Source organism: Nyctibius grandis, chromosome 24 (assembly GCF_013368605.1).
Source record: "Nyctibius grandis isolate bNycGra1 chromosome 24, bNycGra1.pri, whole genome shotgun sequence".
Taxonomy (NCBI): Eukaryota; Metazoa; Chordata; class Aves; order Nyctibiiformes; family Nyctibiidae; genus Nyctibius; species Nyctibius grandis.
This window is the reverse complement of record NC_090681.1, coordinates 2,285,903-2,308,270: the sequence shown is the minus strand read 5'-3', so window position 1 is coordinate 2,308,270 and position 22,368 is coordinate 2,285,903. Positions and strand designations below refer to the sequence as shown.

Genomic DNA, 22,368 nt, shown 5'->3' with positions numbered 1-22,368 from the left:
GCGGCCCCGCCCCGCCCCGCCCCTGCCGCCTTAGGGGGCGGTGCGCCCGCCGCGCCGAGGAGGTTTGTCCCGTCCTGGCCGCCGTCCGCTCCCCGCGCCCGCCCGCCCTCTCCCCGGGCCCGCCATATTGTGGCCGCCGCAGCTCGGGAGCCGCCGCCTGAGGAGCCGCGATGGGTGAGGGCGGGCGCGGTGCCGGTCCCGGGGCGCTCCGGCAGCGGGCGGGGGGCAGCGCGGGGAGGGGAGGAGAGGAGAAGCCGCCCCGCCGGCCGGGCAGGGGGGACAGCCTGTCCTGGCGCCGCCCGCGCCCCTCACCGCGGCTCCGGGCGCCTCCCCTCAGCGGCGGCGGGCCGGCCTGGCGGGGCGGGGGGCTGCGGGCCCGGCCGTCGCCGCTGAGTCATCCCGGCCCCGGCATGGCGGGGCCTTCCCCGGGCAGGGCCCTCGCAGCGGCGGGGCCGGGGCTGTGAGCGGCCCGTCGAGGGGAGTCTGCGGCGGGGGGGCCCTTGCTGAGGGGGTTCCCGGGGCAGGGGCCGGGCTGTGCCGCAGCCGAGGAGCCGGGCCGCTGGAACGGGGGGCTGTGGGGCCCGGTGTAAGCAGCGCTGATTGCGGCTCGGTGCTCGGCACCTCGGCCCTTGGGCTGCCGCGGGGTGGGGTGGGGGGCAGCGGGGTGATTTAGAGCCGTCACAGGCTGGTTCCTGCGTACCGGGGCCTGCAGCTGCCGCAGGCACCGAGGTGGAAGCCTGGAGAGGTGGTGGAGAGGAACTGCTGCGACTGAAGCTTCTTCAAAGTGGCTGTGACATAGTCAGGTCTCTGATCTTTGGTTAATTTAAATTCTGAAGTTTGTAAGAGCTTAGGACCGAGCTCGAGGGAGATCCTACGAAACTGTTCACTGCTCTAATAACCCAGCAGGGCCTTGGCTGTTGTAGCTTTCATAAAACAAAACTTCAGCAGCAGCGTCAACGTAAACTTACTGGGGCTGTCCCTGGGCAGCCTGTCGCCATGGACAATATAAGCAAATACATCTCCTGACACTGTGCAGGGAAGGAGTGTAGTGCAGGGGTTTGTTTGTGTATTCATAACCGATACCACTAGGTACACTTAAAGGTTCAGAGGGGTCGCAGATAGCGTGCTCCGGTAGCTACAAATAAATCATAACTGAGTATTGCCCTTCAAAAGGTACTTTAATAACAGCAGCCTTTTTCTGTCACTTTTGATGTAGCCTGAGATTGAAGCTCCCTACTCAGGGAGGAGAGATGTCTTTTTGTTGAAACTTTTAAGTAGTAAGAGAGTAGTGGATGAGGTGAATGGGAAAGCCAAGCCTGTAGTAAGCATATTCTCTAGAAAGCAGAGTTAGGTTCCTCTGGGAAGTAGGGATTAAGGTCAATTTTCACCTGCAGTATTATCTTTTAGCCAGACTTGCCTTCAGAAGCCTTAAAAATGCCCTTTGTGGTGGGATGCTGCTTGATCAAAACGATCTCGTCAGAAGCTCTCCTGCTGCCTTCAAACCCCTGCTGTGATGTTCCAGGAGAAGTTAGTGGCCGCAAGTCTGTGTCTGCAATGGCTGCAGCACCTCCCAGTCCAGGACAGCTTTTAAAACTTAATTTATAGCTTGAGATGTAAAATCTTGACTGGCAACTTTGAGTAGAAAAATGTCCTCGGGCCTGTTGGTGAACGTCTGAAAACTGCCTGTGTTATCTGGAGCTGAGGACGTTCATGCAAAGGAGCTTCCCGTCCTTCCCCACCGCTGCCTCCCTGTTTCTTCGTGGAGTTTGAATCAGGCATTTTTCTGACAGTGAGAATTTAATACTCTCCTCCTTTGAGTTATCCTAATGTAACTTTTATTAACTTTTTTAATAAACGAAGACTACTTTTTTCAATGTTTTACATCAGTAGGACTAAATTGTGGCAGCATAATGTCGTTACCCATTCTTGTATGGAGCAGGTGGAGGGTGCTGTAGTGGTTGTAAGCAGTTGTGATATTCGTCTTGCCTGTGTTGTTAGAAAGGCTCATCAGTTCGTTCTTCGTTTGCTATGCAAACGACGTGTCTAAATGCCTTTCTAGTGCTGTTTAGCCCGTGGAGCAGTATGTAATGCTTGATTCTTAATAAAACTCTCGTGGCTGATGAATTTAACTAGTTATTTGGCTGTTTTGCTTTGTTTGCTTGCGTTCAGGAGAGCAAACATGAACTTTGTGAAGGGGAGCTCGATCACTAAAATGGTTGGTGTAATAGTGAAAGTACTAATTCCTTCAGCCTTTCAGCTTTAAGCTATTGTGCTAGTGAGGTCCAGATGAACTCAAATTTGCTTAGCGAGTCAGACAGTACTGTTTGTTTCGGGAGCAAAGCACATGTTGGGAAGGATGAGCCTGTTGGAATTTTATAGCCCTCTGTAATTGTCTCTGTTCCTGGTTGCTGTTAACCTCCTGTAACTCTTGTATGTCGAGTTAGAGGTGACTTGGACGAAGGGTTAATCCCTGTTTTAGCTCTTGAAACTGTTACAAAGGACTCTGTGACCTCAGGTGACACTGTTGTACTTGGTAGATCATCAATCCACTCTTAAGGAAAGCTGAATGTCTCAGAATATGTAAATCAGGTTGAAGAGGACTTAACGCCCCCAAACCTCAGATTTTTGCGGTGAAAAGGTAGAGTTGAAATTAATGTGTGTTGAGAACTGAACCGAGGAATAGGTGGGTTCTTTTTACACCAGGGCACAGAGAGCCTAGAAGGAATCCTGATTTTTAGACTGACCCTAGTGAAGGACAAGTGTGCTGTAGGACTATTAATTTCCCCCAAAGAGCGTTTTTGCTTTTCCCTTCCCCCTCTGCAGCCAGCACCATCAGCGAAGCTGTTGCACATTCCAGTAGTGATATCACATCACTGGCTCTTGGTAGCTGAAACAGAAGGGAACAAGCCAATGGTGGCTGCTGCACCAGACAGCCAAAGAGCTGCGTGGGTAAGCGTTTTCCTAGCACGGCGGGTGCTGCGTGCGAAGCGCCCGGCCAGGGGACGGTGGCAGGCTGGGTTTAAGACAGCTCTGAAACAGAACTCACTCTGTGTGTGCTTATTTGTAGTAAACACTCGAATAACCTGTGTGAGAACATAAAAGCAGCAGAGCAAACATGCAAAATAGACCTGCACGAGTGACAGGACGACAGAACCTGGCTGCTTTTCCAGGGTTTAGCAGCAGCCGGGGTAATTCCAGGGCTGTAGAGGAAAAGCCTTGAGTGGCTGCTTGTTTGGCAGGACTTCTTATGTAGTAGCTGTTCTCCTGTAAGCACAACTCTTTGGTTTCCTTTTCCATCTGTCTTCTGAGCAAATTAAGTGTTTTTTTTTTCTTATTCACTGTAAAATTATCAAAGCGACAGGTTCAATATAATAATCTGTTCTTGACTAGTTTGTGGTAGCAGTTCAGAGCTGTCTTTTCATACAGTGTGTACAAGTATTCAACTACTTTTATATATTCATTATAACCAACTTCATTTAATTTGTATTTAAGTAGTACAGATTATTTAGCCTTCTCTTTCTATGGTTGCAGATGAAATAATTAAGTTGTCCTGAACATTCTTTTTCTAGAAGAGAATCCTCTAGAGACGTTAATAGGTCCATATCTGGAACTTCTGTCAGGAAGAACCTTTACGCTGTGTTGTAAAGCGGGTGCTAAGCTCTTAATAATTGACTGAGGACATGTCTATAGAGTGCTGTAAAATGCATTATGTCTGAGTTTCAGAAGAGTGTTTGTTTCTCTTCTTGAAGTTAAGGAGCTCTTTCACAAATGGGAGATAGAAGGAATGAAATTCACATAAGCACTGCTAATTGTGAAGTGACACTCTTTACATTTACAAGGAAACCAGCGATTAATACTGATATACTTGGCTAGATGGAGAGAGGCTTTTTAGATTTTGAAACAATTCAGAAATGCCTAACGCTGTTTTGTGTCTTGCACTGAATGTTTTTTGTTCACTTATAGCAGCAACTTTGGTGACAGTTCGACAAAGTAAGAGTCAATGAGCGGGTGAACGTAGAAGTGGCCAGAGACTTTCTTTTCTGTTCTAAGTGGGTGATAGCAATAAGAAACTATGTTCAAAACTGACATGCCATCCCTAATGCTGAATCAGGTTTCCAGGGTTTCACTCAGTGTAAGAACACACTATATATGAGCTATACGGAGTAGCTGACTGCAGAAATAACAAGAGTTTGAGTTACAAACGTTCTGTTGAACACGGAAAGACACCTACCCAGCCTGCTGGCTGGTGCAGAAGAGTCCTGATTCCTGTTCAGTGTCTGAACCTCCGTGGCACCCCAGAAGGTGACTTACGTGAATTTGATGTGGTTTATCTCTATCTCCCTGCAACTTGGTCAGTCTGAGAAGATATGAGGTGACCAAGGGCAACCAAGAGCAGTAACAATTCTGATGCTGTAGGAACATGTATTTAGCTCAGAGCCTGTGCTGACGGGGAGGCAGGAGGAGACGGGAGGTTCCTCTGGGTTTTCAGGTAACTATGAAATGGAAAACCTTCCTGCTGGATAGGAGAAACCCAAAGAATACAGCCAGCGAGGCTTGTCATGTGAAACTTAGTAGGTCACTGAGTGTGTTTTGCTACTACTTAAATTTAGGGGGGGTTTAATCGTGGCTGACCAATGTTATACTGTCACAGGGAAAACTTGGGTTGGAAGGGGCCTTTGGAGGTCATCTGGCTCAGAGCTGGGCAGCTTTGAAATGTACCCAGTGGGCACTAATCAGCAGATCAGTGCTGATGGAGTTCATCAAACGTATTCATTTACACTTGCATAATTCTACTACCCTTCTCCACGCCAAACACGCAGCTGTCGGCCTTCCTGCCTGGCCAGGCTTTGCCTTAGGTATGTGTCTTATGCCCAGCAACAGAGCTGTAATAGATATCTCATGAAGATTACCTCTGTGAAAGGGTGGTTTGGCTTAAAAAAGGCCTTGTCAGATCTGTCAGCCTAACTGTTTCTCTGCTCTGTCACTTCGGTCTGACTCAGCAGCACAAGTCCTGGTTTAGACATGCGAGTCCCTGCAGTGACTCAGCTCGGAGGCTTTAATCAGCAGCTGAAAAAATGTTTGAAGCAAGTGCTGTTTGTAATGCAGAGGAATGGGAAGAGCGTCACCTGGAAAGAAGCAAGGTTGGGTTTCTGGTCCAGTGACATTAAGAAGCCGTTACAATCCTGGCGTGGCAGGAATGACCCTGGAATTACAGTTTTCTGGCTGAACGGCTGTGGCTTATGTTGGCTTTTGCACAGATGCGTACAGGATTTGAGTGCTCTGCTGAGCCTTCAAAGTCAAACTTTCACACTGTTTTTCCTCCCTTTTAAGTGGTAAATACCTTCTCATCATCCAATATATAAGGATGAGTGTGGCAACCTGTACTAGTAATTCTTTGGTTTACCTGACAACTGGAGGATTTTTTTTCCTCAGCCAAGTCAACCATTGCCAACAAAACCTACAGCAGGAGTCAAATTTCTTCCATTTCCTGAGGGGTTTCCTTTGCATGAGGAATTGAAAAGATATTGCTCAGTTAAGCTTCATCCCTAAGTTTGACCGCTCTTATAGCTCTTGTAAGAGCTGAGGCTCACAGAACACCTGAAGTCATTCCCAGTATGAATTATTAGCTTAATAAAGCCTTTCTTTGGTTTTAATGGACCATTTTTTATCAATAATTTGATTCCAAAGGTGTTAGCATTCAGAAATGGTTGGCATGGGGACTTTTTAATGTTTATGCCAAAGATGAGCTGGATGTTAGGAGGCACGATCTCATAGTGGCTTTAAAATCCCACTTGGGCAATATTTCTCTCTGGGGAGACTAAGAAAGAATAATGGAGAAGTCTTATCAGTTTCCTGTGGGCAGAGTGACTTGTGTGATATTGGCCTTGTCTCTCTTTCTGGCTCAGATGATGGAGATCCATCTAAACTCGTGTTGCTGTTTCAGTATCGGTCCTTGTTTGTAGCTGGTCAGGTAGTGGCTTCATCAGCTGTCACTAAGCTGGAGTGACAGACTTCCCTCGAGCGTGTCACCCTGCATAGCTACTCATGTAGCTAAGAAGTAAAAGCTAATGCTTCTGACACTTAGTGCGTGTTCCCTTTTGGCCTTTCTGCCAATTGCTCGTGGTTTCCTCAGGACAGAGGAGTCCCTGTGAGCCAGGACTAGCCAGTGTTTTGCTTTTTAGTGAGCCTTGGACTCTGAGATGCCCAAGCAAAGCTTTACATAGCTGTGCTTTATTAAAGCAAGTCACCAAACGTGTACAAATGGATTTCAAAATTTCTCCTGCAGAGCCAGGGTTACCTGCTGTTATGTGTTGAGGATATAGAAATAAATCTGATAATCCTTACATCTATTTAATGTGTCGTGTTAGCACTGAATTTAATATCTGATTCGGTGTCTTGGGGCTAATAGTTGGCAGATCTGATTGGAGGTGCAGGGCTTGGATGCTCAATAGGAGGACTACTGAAGTGCAAATGCTCTCACTTTTTTCTGTGGAGCTGCTGTGAATAAAGTTCACTAATGCAGGGAGGTACAAGTCTAAGTTTACTGATTTCTTGAGTGAACTCTGAGATTTTCGGTGTAAACAGCAGGTTGTCAAGTGTTCTTCATATTTTGAAACAGGGTTAAAACTCTTGTGGGTTTGTGGAACTGTTTGGTCTGCAGAAGTGTTGGGAAGAGATAGGTTGGAAGCTCTGCAGACTCAGGTTTTTAACACAGTACAGACTTTTACGTCTGAGGTTTTTAGTTCTGTCCTAGGGAAGGTGAATTGGATAGAAGAGGTTGAGGTAGAGGTGAAGTATAAGGGCCTGAAAAATAAGTAGCTGGACTGGCTTTTGCTGTTTTTGGACAAGCTGTGTTACTGTTTCCACTGGTGAAGGAGGTCCCTTATTCTAATTCTGTCCTAATTCTTCTTGTTTTCCTTTCTTTTCTAACAACATATTCATGCAGTGCTGATATTCTGGTAGAACAGGGCAAGCTCTGGCCCTTGCCTAACAGTACTGCTCCCACACAGGCTGGTGCACCCGGGCAGGCGGGGTTGAGTTAGCTGGGCAGCTCTGGGGGTGAAAACATGGGTTTATGCCTGTTGTGAAGGGATGACGCTGGGACTGTGGTGTCTGGCCATACTATCCAAATGCCTGCTTATCCCTCTTGCATTGCCACGTACTGAGGTATTTAAAGTAAGCCTGTCCTCTTCCTTCAGCAAGTTGTTAGATGGGCTGACAGCACTGTGCCCCAGGCAGCTGTGCCTGGGTGCCTGCAGCCTTTCCCCATCACGTGAAGGGGTACCTGTACCTGGTGCCAGGAGGACGGTGAGGGGGGTGGCTTCTGGGGAGAGATAAGTGGAGAGCAGGCTGCAGGCACCGCCAGAAGAGTTTATCTGGTGTGCAGTCTGTTTGGTGTGGTCTCAGGAAAAAGGGGTACCCGGAGCAGCTGCAGGCTGTGCACATCGCCCTGGGTGAGCTGCGGTGGTATAGGAGGAAAAAGCCTCATTGCTCAGCTTCCTTGGAGCGCTGCAGGTAAGCTTGGAGCCCTGGAGTTCTGGCTGGAACAACATCAGAACAACTCTGTAATTTTAGGGTGTGAGCTGATGCTATCTTCATTTAAGGCAGGGCTTAACTGGTTCTTACAGAAGAAAAACCTTTCCTAGGAGAGGTGCAGCGCAAGGTGCTGTCCAAGTGGGACAGCGTTTTGTAGAGGTTAAGGTGGCTGCATAGATGCAGCAGCTAAAACTTCAGAGCAGTTAAAGAAACTTGCTCTGGTTAAGTTTCCATTGCCACCTTACAGCTGAGAGCTCTGAGCAGATGATTGCTTTCCCTGGTCTGACAGTCCAGGTTACTCCAATAGTCTGGTGTAGTGGGATTGTTCTGCGGGTATTCACACTGAATAGAATGTGAGTTAAGAGTTAACGACGAAGCCTGACTCGCAGACACACTGCATGAGCTAGATGTTTTGTACTGAAACACTGCAAGTGAAGGATTTGTACGTGCCTGGCATCCCGCTGTCTGTTTTGTTTCATGTGTTTGGGCTTGCTGCAGTCTGTGGTGCCTACAGCAGCTGCTGAGCTCACCGTGAAGTCATAATCCTGCATTTGGGCCATTCATCCATTGCAATGGAAGTGGGGTGTAATGTAACAAATTAGCATTCTAATGTCATTAAAGTATTGACACGGATGATGGACTGGAAAAAGGTCAATGGAAATCATCTGAAGATATTAATGTGCGAGAGAAAATAGAAAGCCAAGCGCCAGAGAGACTGCTGCACGGTGATGGGAAAAATCACTCTTCAGGGGCTAGTTGTGTCTTTGGGGTTTCCTTGCAATGTAACAGTGTTCTTGATGCTCTGGAAATAAAAACGTTAAACTAGAAGGTGCTGGGTGTGCTCTGAGAGCTTGCAGTGTGGCCGAGAGTCCCTGCCTGTTTTCCGGACAGCTGGAACAGGGTCCAGGGTGTGCCCAGCTGAGTGGGGTTGTGCAAGCTTGGAGGCAGCTGAACTGTCATGTGTCACTTTGCTATTTATATGACTAACTGCCCGGTAATCCTGCCTATAGTGTTAAGGCATTTAATCACTTTTTTCTCCTCCTTTTCTTAAAAACTATCTTTTAATTGGAGGCTTTGCTTTCCAAAGGGAGGTAACAAATTTGTCTTTGTTAGGGATTTTGTTGTAATTGTCAGAAATAAGCTAGCAACTCTTACTCTCTTGTGTGGCTGTATCAGCCGTTAGCGTTGGGGCAGTAATATGAATACACTGACATAACAGTGTCAGTTTAATACATTTTCTGAATTAAAATCTATATGTAGATGACGCACCTTGCTACTGTAAGATCAGATATAAACCCCTAAAGCCTGTAGATGTTTTTTTTTTTAAAGTCCTCTATCTTCTGAATTAGCTGCTTTTCATTTCATAATAAAATTATTCACTCCAATCTTTCCATACAGGGCTGCTGGGAAGAGGGTTGGGCAAGTGGGAGCAGTTCAATCTCTGCTTTTCTTTGTCATGTAAATGGTCTTTTAGAATGAGGAAAGTGCTGTCAGATACCTTTAGAAACAGGCTCGTTATTCCTCTGCACCTCTGACTCGTGAGACATAAACTCAGGAAAAAAGTTAATGGTTTAATACAGGCTTCACAGTGAGGCTGTCAGCAAGGTGTAGTCCAGCTGCCACGTTTAGTGTTGTAAGTAGGTTTCTTGCCTTGGTTTTATTGAGGACAGACCTTATAAAATGGGGTACTTAGGGACTAAAGGACTTCTGTGAGGCTAAAGATCTTTGCAAGACCAACTGTGATTTGGTTGCTTCACCCCTCCAGTCAGTTTTGAGGCTCTGTGCCTTTTCCTTCGTGGTGCTCAGCACGGCCTGGTCCCTTTTTCTTATAACTTCTGGCACTTACTGTGCCCTGACCAAGTTACTGGCAAAGGCTTTCTAACCTGGCACTCGAATACTGCTTTTACAGACAGCAAGCTGGGGTTGGTGGCTTCTTTTGCGCTTCAGAGGTGCCAATAAACTTGCAACCTGTCATGCTGCACCTCCTCAAGCCTGGTGGTGTCTCTGGATGCAGCTGTCGGTTGTTGAGTTTCAAAAGTGTTTCACGACTCTGGGCAGCGTGGGGTCAGGGCTGTTTGCCAGGGCCGGGCATCTCTGTTACAGTGTAAATGACCAGAGGAACTTGGGGTTTGGTGGTTTTTTTCTTTATTGCTTTTCAGAAGAATGTCCTCTTGATGGTTTGGCTGGGGAAGAGAATGCCCTCTTAGAAAGCAGGTGCTGTGAAATGGAGTCTGACTTTTTCCCAATGCTTGGTGTCCTTTTAGCTGTTTTTGGGAAATCATAGAACTGAAAGTATTTAGTTTCCTCTCCTGTTAAAATATGAATTTTCCCAGTTGTTTCCTCTCTCCATAGCAATGAAACGTTGGATGTTTGTACATTGTATATGTCTTTTCTTGGCCTGGCTGTGGCCTTTCCTAGTAGGATGGCAGTAAGGCCTGAAACTTCTCCAGATGATCTTGGAAGGGCTCCAGAACGGCTGGAGGCAGTTGATAAGTCAGACTGAAACTTTCTGTAAGCAACGTGGCTGAGGAGTGCTCAAGGCTTGCAAGAGGAGGGGTAAGGAGATAGTGCTGCAAACTTTCACAGGACACTTCTTCCACCTGCCCTTAGCAGTTGGAAGAAAACAAAGATACTGGTGTCCAGCAGACTTCTGGAGAAGAGTAAGTTGGTCTCAGGGTTAATTGGCACCCTGATGCTGTGTGTCACGATTGCTTCCTGCCCTGAGAAAGGCACAGATGTTGAGCAAATAATCTGTGTCATAAATGGGAGAAAGGGAGAGTTTGGGAAGATGCAAAAAGGAGTTGACATGGTCAAAGCAGTGGACTACAGCTGGATGCAGCAGAGGAATTGATATCCTTCTGTGCTCAGGTTACTGCTTGGCCCTGGTTGCCTTTAAGTGTGCCAAATAGTGGAGTGTCACTTCCCTGACTAGGAGGCAAATACAGAAGAATCAAGTTTGAAGTACTGCATTAGTCAGATATGAAGCAGCAAAATAAGTAGGTCAGGTACTGAACGCTGAGAGTAACCTGGTGGGACAAACAAGGCCTGTAGGTGAGGTACAGCTCTGCTTTTTGCAAGGTTTTTATATTGTTGTTATAAAATCACGACCTTAGTTTGCCCTGAGTTCTGTTGGATTTTTGCCATGCATTCCTCACAATCTGGGGGGAAAAAAAAAAAATATCAAGGTGTGATTTATGCCATGATGATACAAGGGAAATAACTTCTGAAAACCAAAGTAGAATTTAGTTGTGCAGCTCCTGAGGACAGCAAGGCTGTTTGAGTAGAAGCCTTTCATATGGGTAGTGTGCTTGATATTGTGAAGTTGGGTCCAGTTGCTTTCAGAACAGTAAATCTACTCTTATGCTTCCTAGAAACTTCGTCCCACTCGTGCCATACCAGCACATCCATGAACTAAGGTTAGGGTCACATTCTAAGTTGAAGCTTGTACTGTAGTGTCTGAGACCAGCTCTTGCAAATAAGTCTGTTTAATCTGGCTATTCCTTGTCCGAAAGGACACGTGGGTAAAGGAGGAGCAGAGAGTGACAAGAAATCTGAGGAAGATATTTTTTTCTCTTTACAGAAACCATGGCGAGTCCTGCGAAGGATAACTATCGAATGAAGAGTTACAAGAACAAAGCCCTAAATCCCGAGGAAATGCGTCGGAGAAGAGAAGAGGAAGGAATTCAGCTGCGCAAACAGAAACGAGAACAACAGGTAACTGTCATCTTGACTAGCTTGTGTACAGCCTTAACACAACTGGGATTGTGCTGCTGCCAAACTGGAATCTTCAAGGATCTGTGCGTTAAGGTTCGTTGGCAGTCCTCTTATTTTTCTGTTCTAACTGGCACCTTGCTTTTCTCTTTTTTTCTTTGTACATAGTACCGAGTGTAGCTCACATCAAGAGCTCTCCAGGCCCTTTGTCCTTGGGGTACTGGAGTTTTTGTTCACAGATCCTTGTTTTTTAAAACTTTTTTTTTGAGGTTTTTTTTTTAATTAATTAGTGAATGGGATCATTTCCTCAAGAAGCAGGAAGAGCAAATGAAAGTATTGCCTGGGCTGTGTGTGTTTCTTAATTCTGAGCTGGTTTTTTTTTTGCTTGGAGGTCTGTGAAAGTAAAAGGTGATTCCCAGGTGATGTGTGTGGCTCATACTAAATGTTTGCTCTATTAGTGCGTCATCTCCAAGCTGCCTTCTTCCCAGTTTCCCTAACTTGTTAGGCCAAATTCTACACTTGCCTGTACCAGTGTCTCAGTGACTTGGGCATTTGCATATCTGAGGCAAGACTTAGCATGTTTTATTATTGGGGTTTGTATGCCAAGCTAGACTTCAGAGTGCAGAGCTGTTATTAATGACTACTTTTCTATTCAGGTTGCGTTTAGTCTAGCTGACGGTATCTTGTTTGAGGAACAAGAATGACTAGTTGTGAAGGCTGTTCATCATTGCTTTCTAATAATGACTCCTGTGTTTTGCTCCCCACCAGCTCTTTAAAAGAAGAAACGTGGAGCTGATCAATGAAGATGCCTCCATGTTTGATAGTCTCCTTGTGGATTCCTACGTTAGTTCCACAACGTGTGGGGTAAGGTCCTTTCCTTGTTGCAGTCGTGCCTTCAGATAGATTTTAATGCTGGGAACTGCATAGGGCTGACAGACCTCAATGGTTTTGTTTTCTCACTTTTGAGAATGTTGCAAATGTTAGTACAGTGAACTGGAAGAGTCCACGAGGAAGTAAATAGTGTGCTGTAATGTCAAATTGGGAGTCTTTGGATTACTAGCTAAGCAGAAAATCATGGTAGGCTGTCATGACTGTAATGCCTTAAATAATCTTAGTGTGAAATGGAACCATTGTTCTCTCCTTTGCATGTTTTCAGGAGGGAGTGATCACAAGAGAGATGGTAGAGATGCTTTTCTCAGATGACCCCGATCTACAGCTAGCAACCACTCAGAAATTCAGGAAGCTACTCTCCAAAGGTAAAATAACTCACCTCATCCCTGCCATTGGATCTGACATAGCCTTTCTTTTGCAAGTGTTTGTGCATGTGTATTGCTGTGCAGAAGCTTAGCAGCTTTGAGCTTGGGGAGAGAAAATTATTATCTAGAAACTTTGATAATCTACTATATTGCTAATCAATTGCAGTTGTAGAAATTGTACAGAAAGGGGTTCTGGAGAGTTGTCCTGCCGAGTTCAGTACAGCCTGAGATCATTCAATTCAGTAAAAGTTCACACTTGTTATTCCCCTGCATTAGACCTATATACTGTTTTAACACTGCCTTGCTATTGCAGAGCCCAATCCTCCAATAGATGAAGTGATAAACACTCAGGGAGTGGTGGACAGATTTGTTGAATTCCTGAAAAGAAGTGAGAATTGCACGCTACAGGTAAAGGAGATTGTGTTATGAATTCTTCATGGCATGTAGCTGTTTAACTTTCCAGCATGAACCCACAGGTGCTATCAGGGAAAAGTGATGACTTGAACCCAAAAGATGCAGGTTATATGATATACAGGAGAAGACAAAGGTAGCGTGTAATGCTTAGGCAAAAAAGGAAATTATAAATTGCTCTAAATGTTTGGACAAATACTGGCAAAAATAACGTAGTCCAGCTGCAGCAGAAGAGAATTTGGCCTTCCTGTGTCTGATATTTTTGTGGAGCCACAGAATAAATGTGTAGGAAGAAATTGTGTGAGGAAAAACCTCCATTATTGGAGGCTTTTAAGTACAGGCTAAGAGTCTGTTAGAAATGGCTTAGGTAGCGCTGATCCTGCTGTGGGGCAGAGGGATGGACTAGACGGCTTCTTGAGATTCCTTCCAGCTTGGTAATAACTATAGTTACTTTGTAGGGGTTAAAGATACTTCCATACATGGAATGGGGTATGAGGTGATGACTGCCTTCATCTTTCTGCCTGCCCTCTGGCCCAAGGCCATGTATCATAGGGGCTTGGCTTTTCAAGAACTGACTGGAAATCTGTCTTTAAAGCAAAGAATGAGTGGTGAAAGCAGGGAACTTGCTGCTCAGCTTCACTTGAACTCAAGGCATCTTTGTGGTGTTAGCCAGATGAGAGGGTGGGCTAGAACTGGCTGGTCTGCACTAGATATAGAAAACCTTCTACTCCACATGTATTTATGCACTATGTGTCTTCGCTTTTCTTGCTGGAAAATTGTTATATGGGTGAAATATTGTGGTGTGACTGATGGTGATGTCTTCACTTGCTAATCCTTTGAGAAGCTGTAGCCTCTGAGAAGGTGTTCAGCAGATGTTGCTTTTTTATTGCTCAAGAAAATAAAATCCTTTCAGTATAGAGGTGTTCTGTTGTGATATGCTTTCTTTCTCTCGCAACCTTTTTTAGTAGAAGTTGAAAGAATTGTAGCCAAAATTTAACGGCAAATATTTTGCTAAATCAGGATTATTTTATTCATACTTTTGTCATTTATTTGCTTGTTCCAGTTCGAAGCCGCGTGGGCACTGACGAATATTGCATCAGGAACTTCCCAACAAACAAAAATAGTAATTGAGGCTGGGGCAGTTCCTATATTTATAGAGCTGTTAAACTCTGACTTTGAGGATGTTCAAGAACAGGTAAGGTTCACTTCTTGCTTTGGGGTTAGGGAGAGAACCACAGTGCATTGCATAGGATAAAAATGCAGTGTTTAAAATGAGTGACCAGTGTCTGACTGGCTTCAGACTGCAAATTGAAGTATCATTTGCTTGGAATAATGGGAAAATGCTTTCTTAGCCCACTGCCCTTTTCTTCCTCTGTTCAGAAACTGTGTGAATGCTAAAACTGTTGCTGTTTCCTTTCAGGCTGTCTGGGCATTGGGGAACATTGCTGGAGACAGCTCTGTGTGTAGAGATTATGTCCTTAACTGCGCTATTCTTCCTCCCTTATTAATGTGAGTAGCCATGAATACTTGCCAATACAGTTCTTGAAGTCCCACTGTACTACAGCAGAGCAATATTTGAGCTGGGCAAAGAGATTCCCTAGCGATGTGTGGTGATGTTCACTGGGAATCAAACCATTGGTACCAGATAAACTGGCAGTTCAGACAAGTATCTGATAAACAGAGTGGGACTTGGTAGATAACATGCCTTCTCACAGACCTTTACACTGCTCTGGATCTGAAGCGGGTGCTGTTGCAGTTGCTTGTCTTGCTGAAGTCACGGGGCTTGCTGTTTCACTGCACGTCCCTCCAGGTGCCTGCTCTTTGTGCTTATGCTCTGGGTTTCAGGTGGTTGTCTGAGTGGGCTGCTTTAAGCAGGGGAGCAGGTCTCTGCACACCACCTTGCCTCTGTAGCTCTTAAGTGTGGTGCATGCCCACCATAGCTGGAAGATCTGTCTGTCAGGAGTGTGCTCTCAAGTACTGTTCACTGCTCTGGAAGGAATTAATCTTCACTTTCTCCTGTCCCTGGCAAACTGGTGCTTTGTCACAAATGACTTGGCTTGTTATACTGCTGCTCTGTCAGTCACCTGTCAGCAGTGGTTGACTGAAGTCCTCAGCCAATAAGTCTCACTGTCCTCCTGAGAGCTGAGAGACAGCAGTTTGTGTCAGTTGGTCTCTAGTGAGGACCATCTGACCTCAGACAGGGGGGCGAGGGTCTGCCTTGGGCTGAATTTGAACTTGGAACTGCATTTGACTAACTGACCCTTCCTTCTGCAACTTGTCTAACGTGGAACTTGCCTTCCTGACCTATGTCACTTGACGTTGTTAGGAATGATAGCTATTTATCCTAAAGAGTAGTTGCATGTCACTTCTCTTCTTGCTTATTGAGAGGCTCAAGTGACAAGTAGCATGGCTTGAGCTACAGCAAGTGGAATAGTGGTTTGACCTCCTTAAAATCATACTAGTTTTCCTTCTTTTGATTCTCTTGCTGGCTTCCACGTCAAGGATTATAATCCATGGTAATTGTCTCTTTAGGCTCCTTACGAAGTCCACCAGGTTGACAATGACACGAAATGCTGTCTGGGCCTTGTCAAACTTGTGCAGAGGAAAGAGTCCACCACCCGAGTTTGATAAGGTGAGAATAAACGCCTTGTTGGCAGACAGGTGATGTGGAGACACCCAGTCAAGATGTTTGTCTAAATTATTTTTGGCTGTTGGACTTCTGTAAGTCATTCCAGGAGGGAACAGGGTGAGGTTCTTCCTGCTGAGGTTGATCTTACTGTTCAGCAGATGTTTGAGTGCCTGTTTAATGTTCTGCCAACCTTTCTGCCTGGTTCTGTTGGCAGCCCATCAGCTGGACCCCTCAAGCAGGGGGCAAGCCCAGGCTTCCCTGCAAGGTAGCACACGCTGTGGGCTTCTCTAAACCCTTCTGTTATGAGCTCTGCAAGTTTGAGACTTCAAATTGTGACTAAAAACTTGATTCTGAGACCTCTAAATGCTACAAAACAGGACTCCTGTAACTACATGGAAGCTGTGGTAGCTTCCCTCTTTCCCTTTGCTGGTGTACTACTGGCATTAACAAAAGGTTCTGCTGGCCTTTCAGGTGTCTCGTCCCTCTTTGGTAGAACAAAAATGTTTTAAAAATCAATATATTTTACTTTTTAAAATGAAAGCTCACTTGTCAAAGCTGGGAAGCTTGTGGTGAGGGATGAAATCTGAATTGACTGTAAATATAAAAAACACTTATAAATGATTGATGTACTCAGAGGTGTAGCTGTTGATGGTTGCTGCTCTGACTACTGAGCTACTTAAGGTTATTAGGAGTAAGAAATGGAGTGGTGCTCTTCCATAAGGCATGTAAGGAGCTTCCAAACAGTAGCATGCACAGTAGCGCTTGTCTCGGGAGTCTAGACTTTGTCCAGGAAGAAGGGATGTAATTTTAGTTTAGCAATAAAGCTGTTGAGGTAACTTTAGACACTGTGATTATGAGGTATGTGAACCAGCAAGGAAGCTGCTGACTGGGGGGAAGGAAACTGTGGACATTCAAGACCTGTTATCTTGCCAGTCAGCATAGCCACGTGGTGTTTGCATGCAAATGTGGTGGTCCTTGACAGAAGGTGACTAACCTGGGGTGGTGGCTCTTATTGTAGGTATCTCCCTGCCTGCCGGTGTTGTCCAGATTATTATTCAACAGTGACTCTGACTTGCTGGCAGATGCGTGTTGGGCTCTTTCCTACTTATCAGATGGCCCCAATGAGAAAATTCAAGCAGTTATTGACTCGGGAGTGTGTCGGCGACTGGTGGAGCTGTTAATGTAAGTATCTTACCTCGCTGCTTCAGCCCAGTGAGACTGGGAAGCATGGGACTGAGCATGAGTTTGTATCAAAACCCATCAGAGCACTCTTGCCACCTCTGGTGGGCACAGGATCCAGGTATTGGGACCTTAGGTGACTTTGGAGCAGTTACGTAGGAGGGTCTGAAGCAGGATGAGATCTGTAGGGGACTGTCTTTTCTTTCTGTGAGAAGCTGAGTATTTTCTAGTGCTGGAATGCTAGTTAATACTGTATGCTAGGAAGAACTTTTTAATAAGTTCTTTAATAAGTTCTTTTTAATAAGCTCTTTAATAAGAGCTTGGACTGGCACTTCTAGTCTGTGAAAGGAGAGAGGACTGCAGAGTGTCTTGTGCTCTCAAACTTCAAACAGGCTTATGGAAGCCTTGTTACTAGGCAAATCAAAGATGGCAAGAATAGTGTCTAGCAAAAGCCAGCTTGGCTTTGTTCCTCTGATATCTCTATGGAAACTTGGACAAAAATGTTTGCTGTTTGCAGTTTGCGTGGGCCTCTTCTCTTTAACATCTTCAGAATTGGTAGAACTGCAAGAGACTTGCTTCCAAAATCATCCTGAGTGTTCTCAGTGGGTTAGCAAGGTTCGGGAGGGCAGTGTAAAAGGTTAGATCTGTAATTAAGCTGAAGATGATGGAGTTAGGATGTTAAGGATGAAAACTGTCTGTATGGCAAGTTTGTCTTCAGTCTCTGCTTATCCAGTGGCAATATGGTCAGCTTACTGTGTGTGTCTGTATGCGAGGGGATGGAACTCTAAGTGAATAATGCAGATGAGATACTGGGGAGAGAATCTTCCGAATGTCCAGGTACACGTGGTCTGATTTGGTTTTGTCCTTGCACTGTTTTTCCTGCAGGCACAATGACTACAAAGTGGCCTCCCCAGCTTTGCGAGCGGTTGGCAACATCGTGACAGGGGATGACATCCAGACCCAGGTGAGGGGAAACGACTGTCTCGCAGGGAAATGCAGCGCCCATAGAGCATATTCACTGTGTGAAAACTGAAAGTATTTGGCTCTGGACCTGATCCTGGTGATCTCACTTGTGCTTTCTTTCTCAAAAGGTGATTCTGAACTGTTCGGCCTTGCCTTGTCTCCTTCATTTATTAAGTAGTCCCAAGGAGTCGATCAGGAAAGAGGCCTGCTGGACTATATCTAACATCACAGCAGGAAACAGAGCACAAATACAGGTACAGTCTTCTCCAGCCCACCTGTAGTGATCCTGCATTCCAAGCTCAGCATTAAGGATTTGCAACTTTTTTCTTATCTGACAGTTAGAGGCTGGTTTTGTTCACATCTCTTATTCTGCAGTGGTTTGCTGCTCCCAGCCACCTGCCAAACAAGAGCTAAAAAAAGCTTAATTGTACCAACAAGGACTAGGCTGAAATGAGTCCCACAGGTTGGATCATTGGAATAAGAGGAAATACAGCCCCTATTTCTCCATGCTCAATTAGAGATACCCCTTTGAAAAGCTGGAGCTGGTTGAGTTTTAATTAGCCTTTAAATGACCTACAAACAAAGGCAGATAAGTGATGCAAGCATTCCTGTAGTGTTGATGCAATAATAGGGATTTTCTGCTTTGCCAGTTATGGAATTGAGTATCTTGTGTTAATAGGGTTTGGCTGAGGAATAAAATGGAGGAATCCTGAAGGGTATAGCTTGGAAAATTGAGGTAGAGGTTTCCTTCGGGTACTTAATAGCCTTTTAGAAACTGTGTTGCCTATTCAAATGCTTCTCAGTACTCTCTCTCTCCCCAGGCAGTCATAGATGCAAACATTTTCCCGGTACTGATAGAAATCTTGCAGAAAGCCGAGTTCCGCACGAGGAAAGAGGCAGCGTGGGCTATTACAAACGCGACGTCAGGAGGAACTCCCGAACAGATCAGGTACTGCTCCCTGTGGCTCCTCTTGGGGGAAATCTGTCTGAATGTCTTTGTCTTTATGGGAACTGCAAGGCAAGTAGCAGGGGGATTATTTGGAGAAGCTCAGAGAGTACCTGAGACACAGGCAAAGCTATAGCTGGGTCCTGTACTGTGCTGTGAGTTGTAGCTTCCTTCTGAGTAAGGATAAGCTTGTCCAGACTACTCCCCCCTACTGTTTAGATAGCTTAGACTAGGCTAAATGTCCAAATCTGACATTAAATTCCAGCGTGGACTTGAGCAGCACCTGCATTTCAAAGGGAGTTAGCAGGTTTCTGACAAGAGGGGGGTGTGTATACAAATGCAAATAAGTGGATAAAGATTAACCTTGCAGAACAGTAAAAATATATTTTAAGGTAACTTTTTGTATTTTAGTTTGACTCATTTCCCTTGATTGTTCTAACTGAGCCAAGGGCGTGCTTGCTAGATCCTGAACAAGTGTATGTTGTTGGTGCTCCCTCTTCAGATACTTGGTAAATTTGGGTTGTATCAAGCCTCTTTGCGACCTGCTGACTGTCATGGACTCCAAGATTGTTCAGGTGGCGTTGAACGGCCTGGAGAACATACTGCGGCTGGGAGAGCAGGAAGCCAACCAGAGCGGGACGGGCATCAACCCCTACTGCAGCCTCATCGAGGAGGCCTACGGTAGGTTGTGGCCTTGGTGCTGTTGACTTCAGCACCGTGGGATATACTGAAAGGCGTCGGCTAGTTTTGTTGGTTGCTTTTCTGCTGTGTTAAGGGATTCAGTATATTCCAAACTAGCCAGTATTTGTTCCAATAGTCTCTTTTGTCTGTGACAATCCTTGGTTCAGAAGTATGACAGTTTTTACTTCCAAGCTTCCTAGAGCTGGAGTCCAAGCTGGTGACTGTGGCTTGCACCAGGTGGGAGTATTAAGCAGAAAAAAGCTGAGCTATATAAAAAGTGACACTTCTGGGTCTAAGATCGCTCTAACTGTACCCAGTGGTACACTGTAGATGTAAAATGGAAATCTAGAGACACTTAGCTTTCCCTGGAGAGACTTAATTTGGTGCATTTTTTGTCCTTCTCTTAATGCTTTGAGGAGCAGTTCCTATTTTGGTCTGAAACTCCCCCTACACTGCCAGTGTCTGATGTGCCCTCTTGCTGACTGTTACATTGTGTGTCCTGATTCTCCCAGTAAGAATAACTCTTGAAATCCTTGAGAGTATATTGTGCTTGGATGCTTTCTGTTCAGCAGTGGATTTAATTAGGACAACTAAAGCTGTTGCTGCCCTTCTGCTGGAGGCTACTGGGACGGGCCATGCTTCCTTCCCCTCCCTACCCCCTGCAACTACCAAACTATTCACAGCCAGTTGTTTTAATTTCACTGGGATCTGGTTTAGTCTCTAGTGGAGAGCTGGGAGCACACACTGTGTCAGCTAAACCTACTATTGAAAAGATGTTAATGCTGCCTGATGCAGATGGAATCCACAAGCAGCTCTGGAATAGTTACAGATGTCAGTGCTGCTCACAAAATGCAAATCGAACACAGACAAAGGTCTTGCAGTGAACAGGGGCAAGGGTGGAGGATGGATGTGGGACAGTGTAAATATCAGGCTCGCCTTGTTTCATCACATTCCACTTCTTTTCCTCCAAGGTTTGGATAAGATAGAGTTCCTACAGAGCCACGAGAACCAAGAGATCTACCAGAAGGCTTTTGACCTCATTGAGCACTACTTTGGAGTAGAGGATGACTCCACTTTAGCTCCGCAGGTAGACGAGAACCAGCAGCAATTCATCTTCCAGCAGCCTGAAGCCCCCATGGAAGGTTTCCAGCTATAATGTGTGTGGGGGAGAAAAAAAAAACACCACAAACTTGCCGGCAAGCAACTTGGGAGCAGCTGATCGTCCCATCCCCTCCTTGCAAATGGAAGGCTAAACACCCACTCCACCTGTTAGGACACAATTCTTCCTTCAAACAACTAGAAACAGTGCTTTGTCCTCACGGAGAGAAGGGGATAGTCTTACACCTTCTTTTTTTCTTTTTGCTGCTGCATACATGTCTTTAAAGCAGGCATCTGGGTGGAGGAAGGACACTGAGGTAACAGATTGCACCTCTTGGTTTGTTTTTTTTTTCCTTTGTGGTGATCTCTCCCAAATGTCACTTCTTACCTCGGGTACTTAATTGAGATTTCAGCATTGGGTCGGGTAAGAACACAAATAGAAAGTAAGCATTCTGACAACAATAATTCTGGAAACCTGGGTTGATCTATTTAATTTTTTTTGCACATGTTACTCTTCATTAAAGACTCTAATTTGCCAAGAGCAAAGTTTAGCCCTGGCCTTTCTGCGACCCTCCTTCAGCGGACAGTCCTGTTGAACCTGGGCCAAGTTCCCCTGAAATATACTGTAAATGGACAGCGAAATGGGAAGTTCTCCCACTCCTGGGAAGATTTTTTTCTGGGGGGAAGGCTTCTTCCCTTTGTCTAGGTTTTTTTGTTGTTTTTTTGAAGAACTGCTAGTGGTATTTACAAGAAAAAAAAAAAAAGCAAGACCCCAAAGATGGTAACTCTGAAGAGGGCGGGCTGCTTGGGTGGTTTTTGGAACAGGAAGCACAGCTGCTGTTGCACAGGCTTGGTTTGCATTGCTACTGACTGAAGTCACAGGACTATTGAAATGGTGAAACCCAGCTGCATCTTTACTTGAAATTTATTTTTTTTTCTTCCATGAGAACATGTTTTGAGTTCTGTTTTTTTCTGACTTGGGTTGGGGTGGATCATTTTATGGGTTGGAGGAAGAGACATAGGTACGCTTGACAGCGGTGTTGTGTGCGGTGTTAACTTCAGTAGCAACAGGCCTGAGTTTTCAGGTTTACCTCCTGCTCACAGTTGGATCATGTACATTTTACTTCAAAAAAAGAAAAAAAGAGTCAAATCTCTGTATTTTTTATATTATATATAGGTAGATATTTGTCTAATTGGGCTTCAGAGAAAAATATATATGAAATTTCTGTAATTTATGTAAATAGAGCACTGTGAGGCAGGCACACCTGGAAATGACGGCCCCAACTCACTGGTTGTCCTGCTTCTTTTCCTCTGTTTACTCACGTACTGTATAAGCGAACATAGAGCTGTCTTAAACCTCCTCTGCCAGACTTGAGTTAACTTAGCCAAGATTTCATTCAGCAAACGCGACCGCACTGGGCTGTGGAGAACAAAAAACACTTGTGGGGTGTGGGGGAGAGCTGGCTGCTGGTGTGTGTGAGCCCCGTGCTGCTGCCTTTGGGGGGTGAGCAGCAGGGCCAATCAGCCAGAGCTCTGATTTGATGAGTCCTTTGTTGTGAAGCGAAATAAACGACATCCGTGCAGTTGGCTGAGGTGTGGCTGCGGCGGGGGCTCGGCTGGGCCGCGGGAAGGGCGGGGGGGCGGCTGGGACAGCGTCCCCTCGGCGCTGGAGGAGGCGGAGGGCTCTCGGGGCTTGCTCTGCCCTGACTCCCCGGCCTGCGGTGCCTCAGGGGCGGCTTCGCCCGGCGGGAACGCGGAGCTTCCCCGGGAGGGGCGGTGCGGGGCCGGTACCGGCGCTGCTACCGGCGGGTGCCCCCACGCGGGGCATGCCGGGAGTGGCGCTGGCGCGGGGCACGCTGGGAGTTGTAGTTCCCAGGCCTACCCTCGCGCGGGGCATGCCGGGAGCTGTAGTCCGCGGGGCCGCCCGCCGCGGCTGCCGCCTCTCCCGGCCCTTCCCG

At 46.0% G+C, this 22,368-nt stretch overlaps 1 protein-coding gene across 1 annotated transcript; it reads left to right on the top strand.

Moving 5' to 3' along the window:
- Positions 1-81: 81 nt before the first annotated feature.
- Positions 82-21,993, top strand: KPNA6 (karyopherin subunit alpha 6). The gene is made up of 14 exons (XM_068417677.1): positions 82-174; positions 11,117-11,250; positions 12,016-12,111; positions 12,404-12,503; positions 12,817-12,911; positions 13,978-14,109; positions 14,335-14,423; positions 15,447-15,546; positions 16,562-16,725; positions 17,608-17,686; positions 17,814-17,939; positions 18,507-18,634; positions 19,134-19,312; positions 20,284-21,993. Exons 1-14 carry the CDS (start codon positions 171-173, stop codon positions 20,466-20,468), a joined length of 1,611 nt encoding a protein of 536 aa, XP_068273778.1. The 5' UTR covers positions 82-170; the 3' UTR covers positions 20,469-21,993.
- Positions 21,994-22,368: the final 375 nt, after the last annotated feature.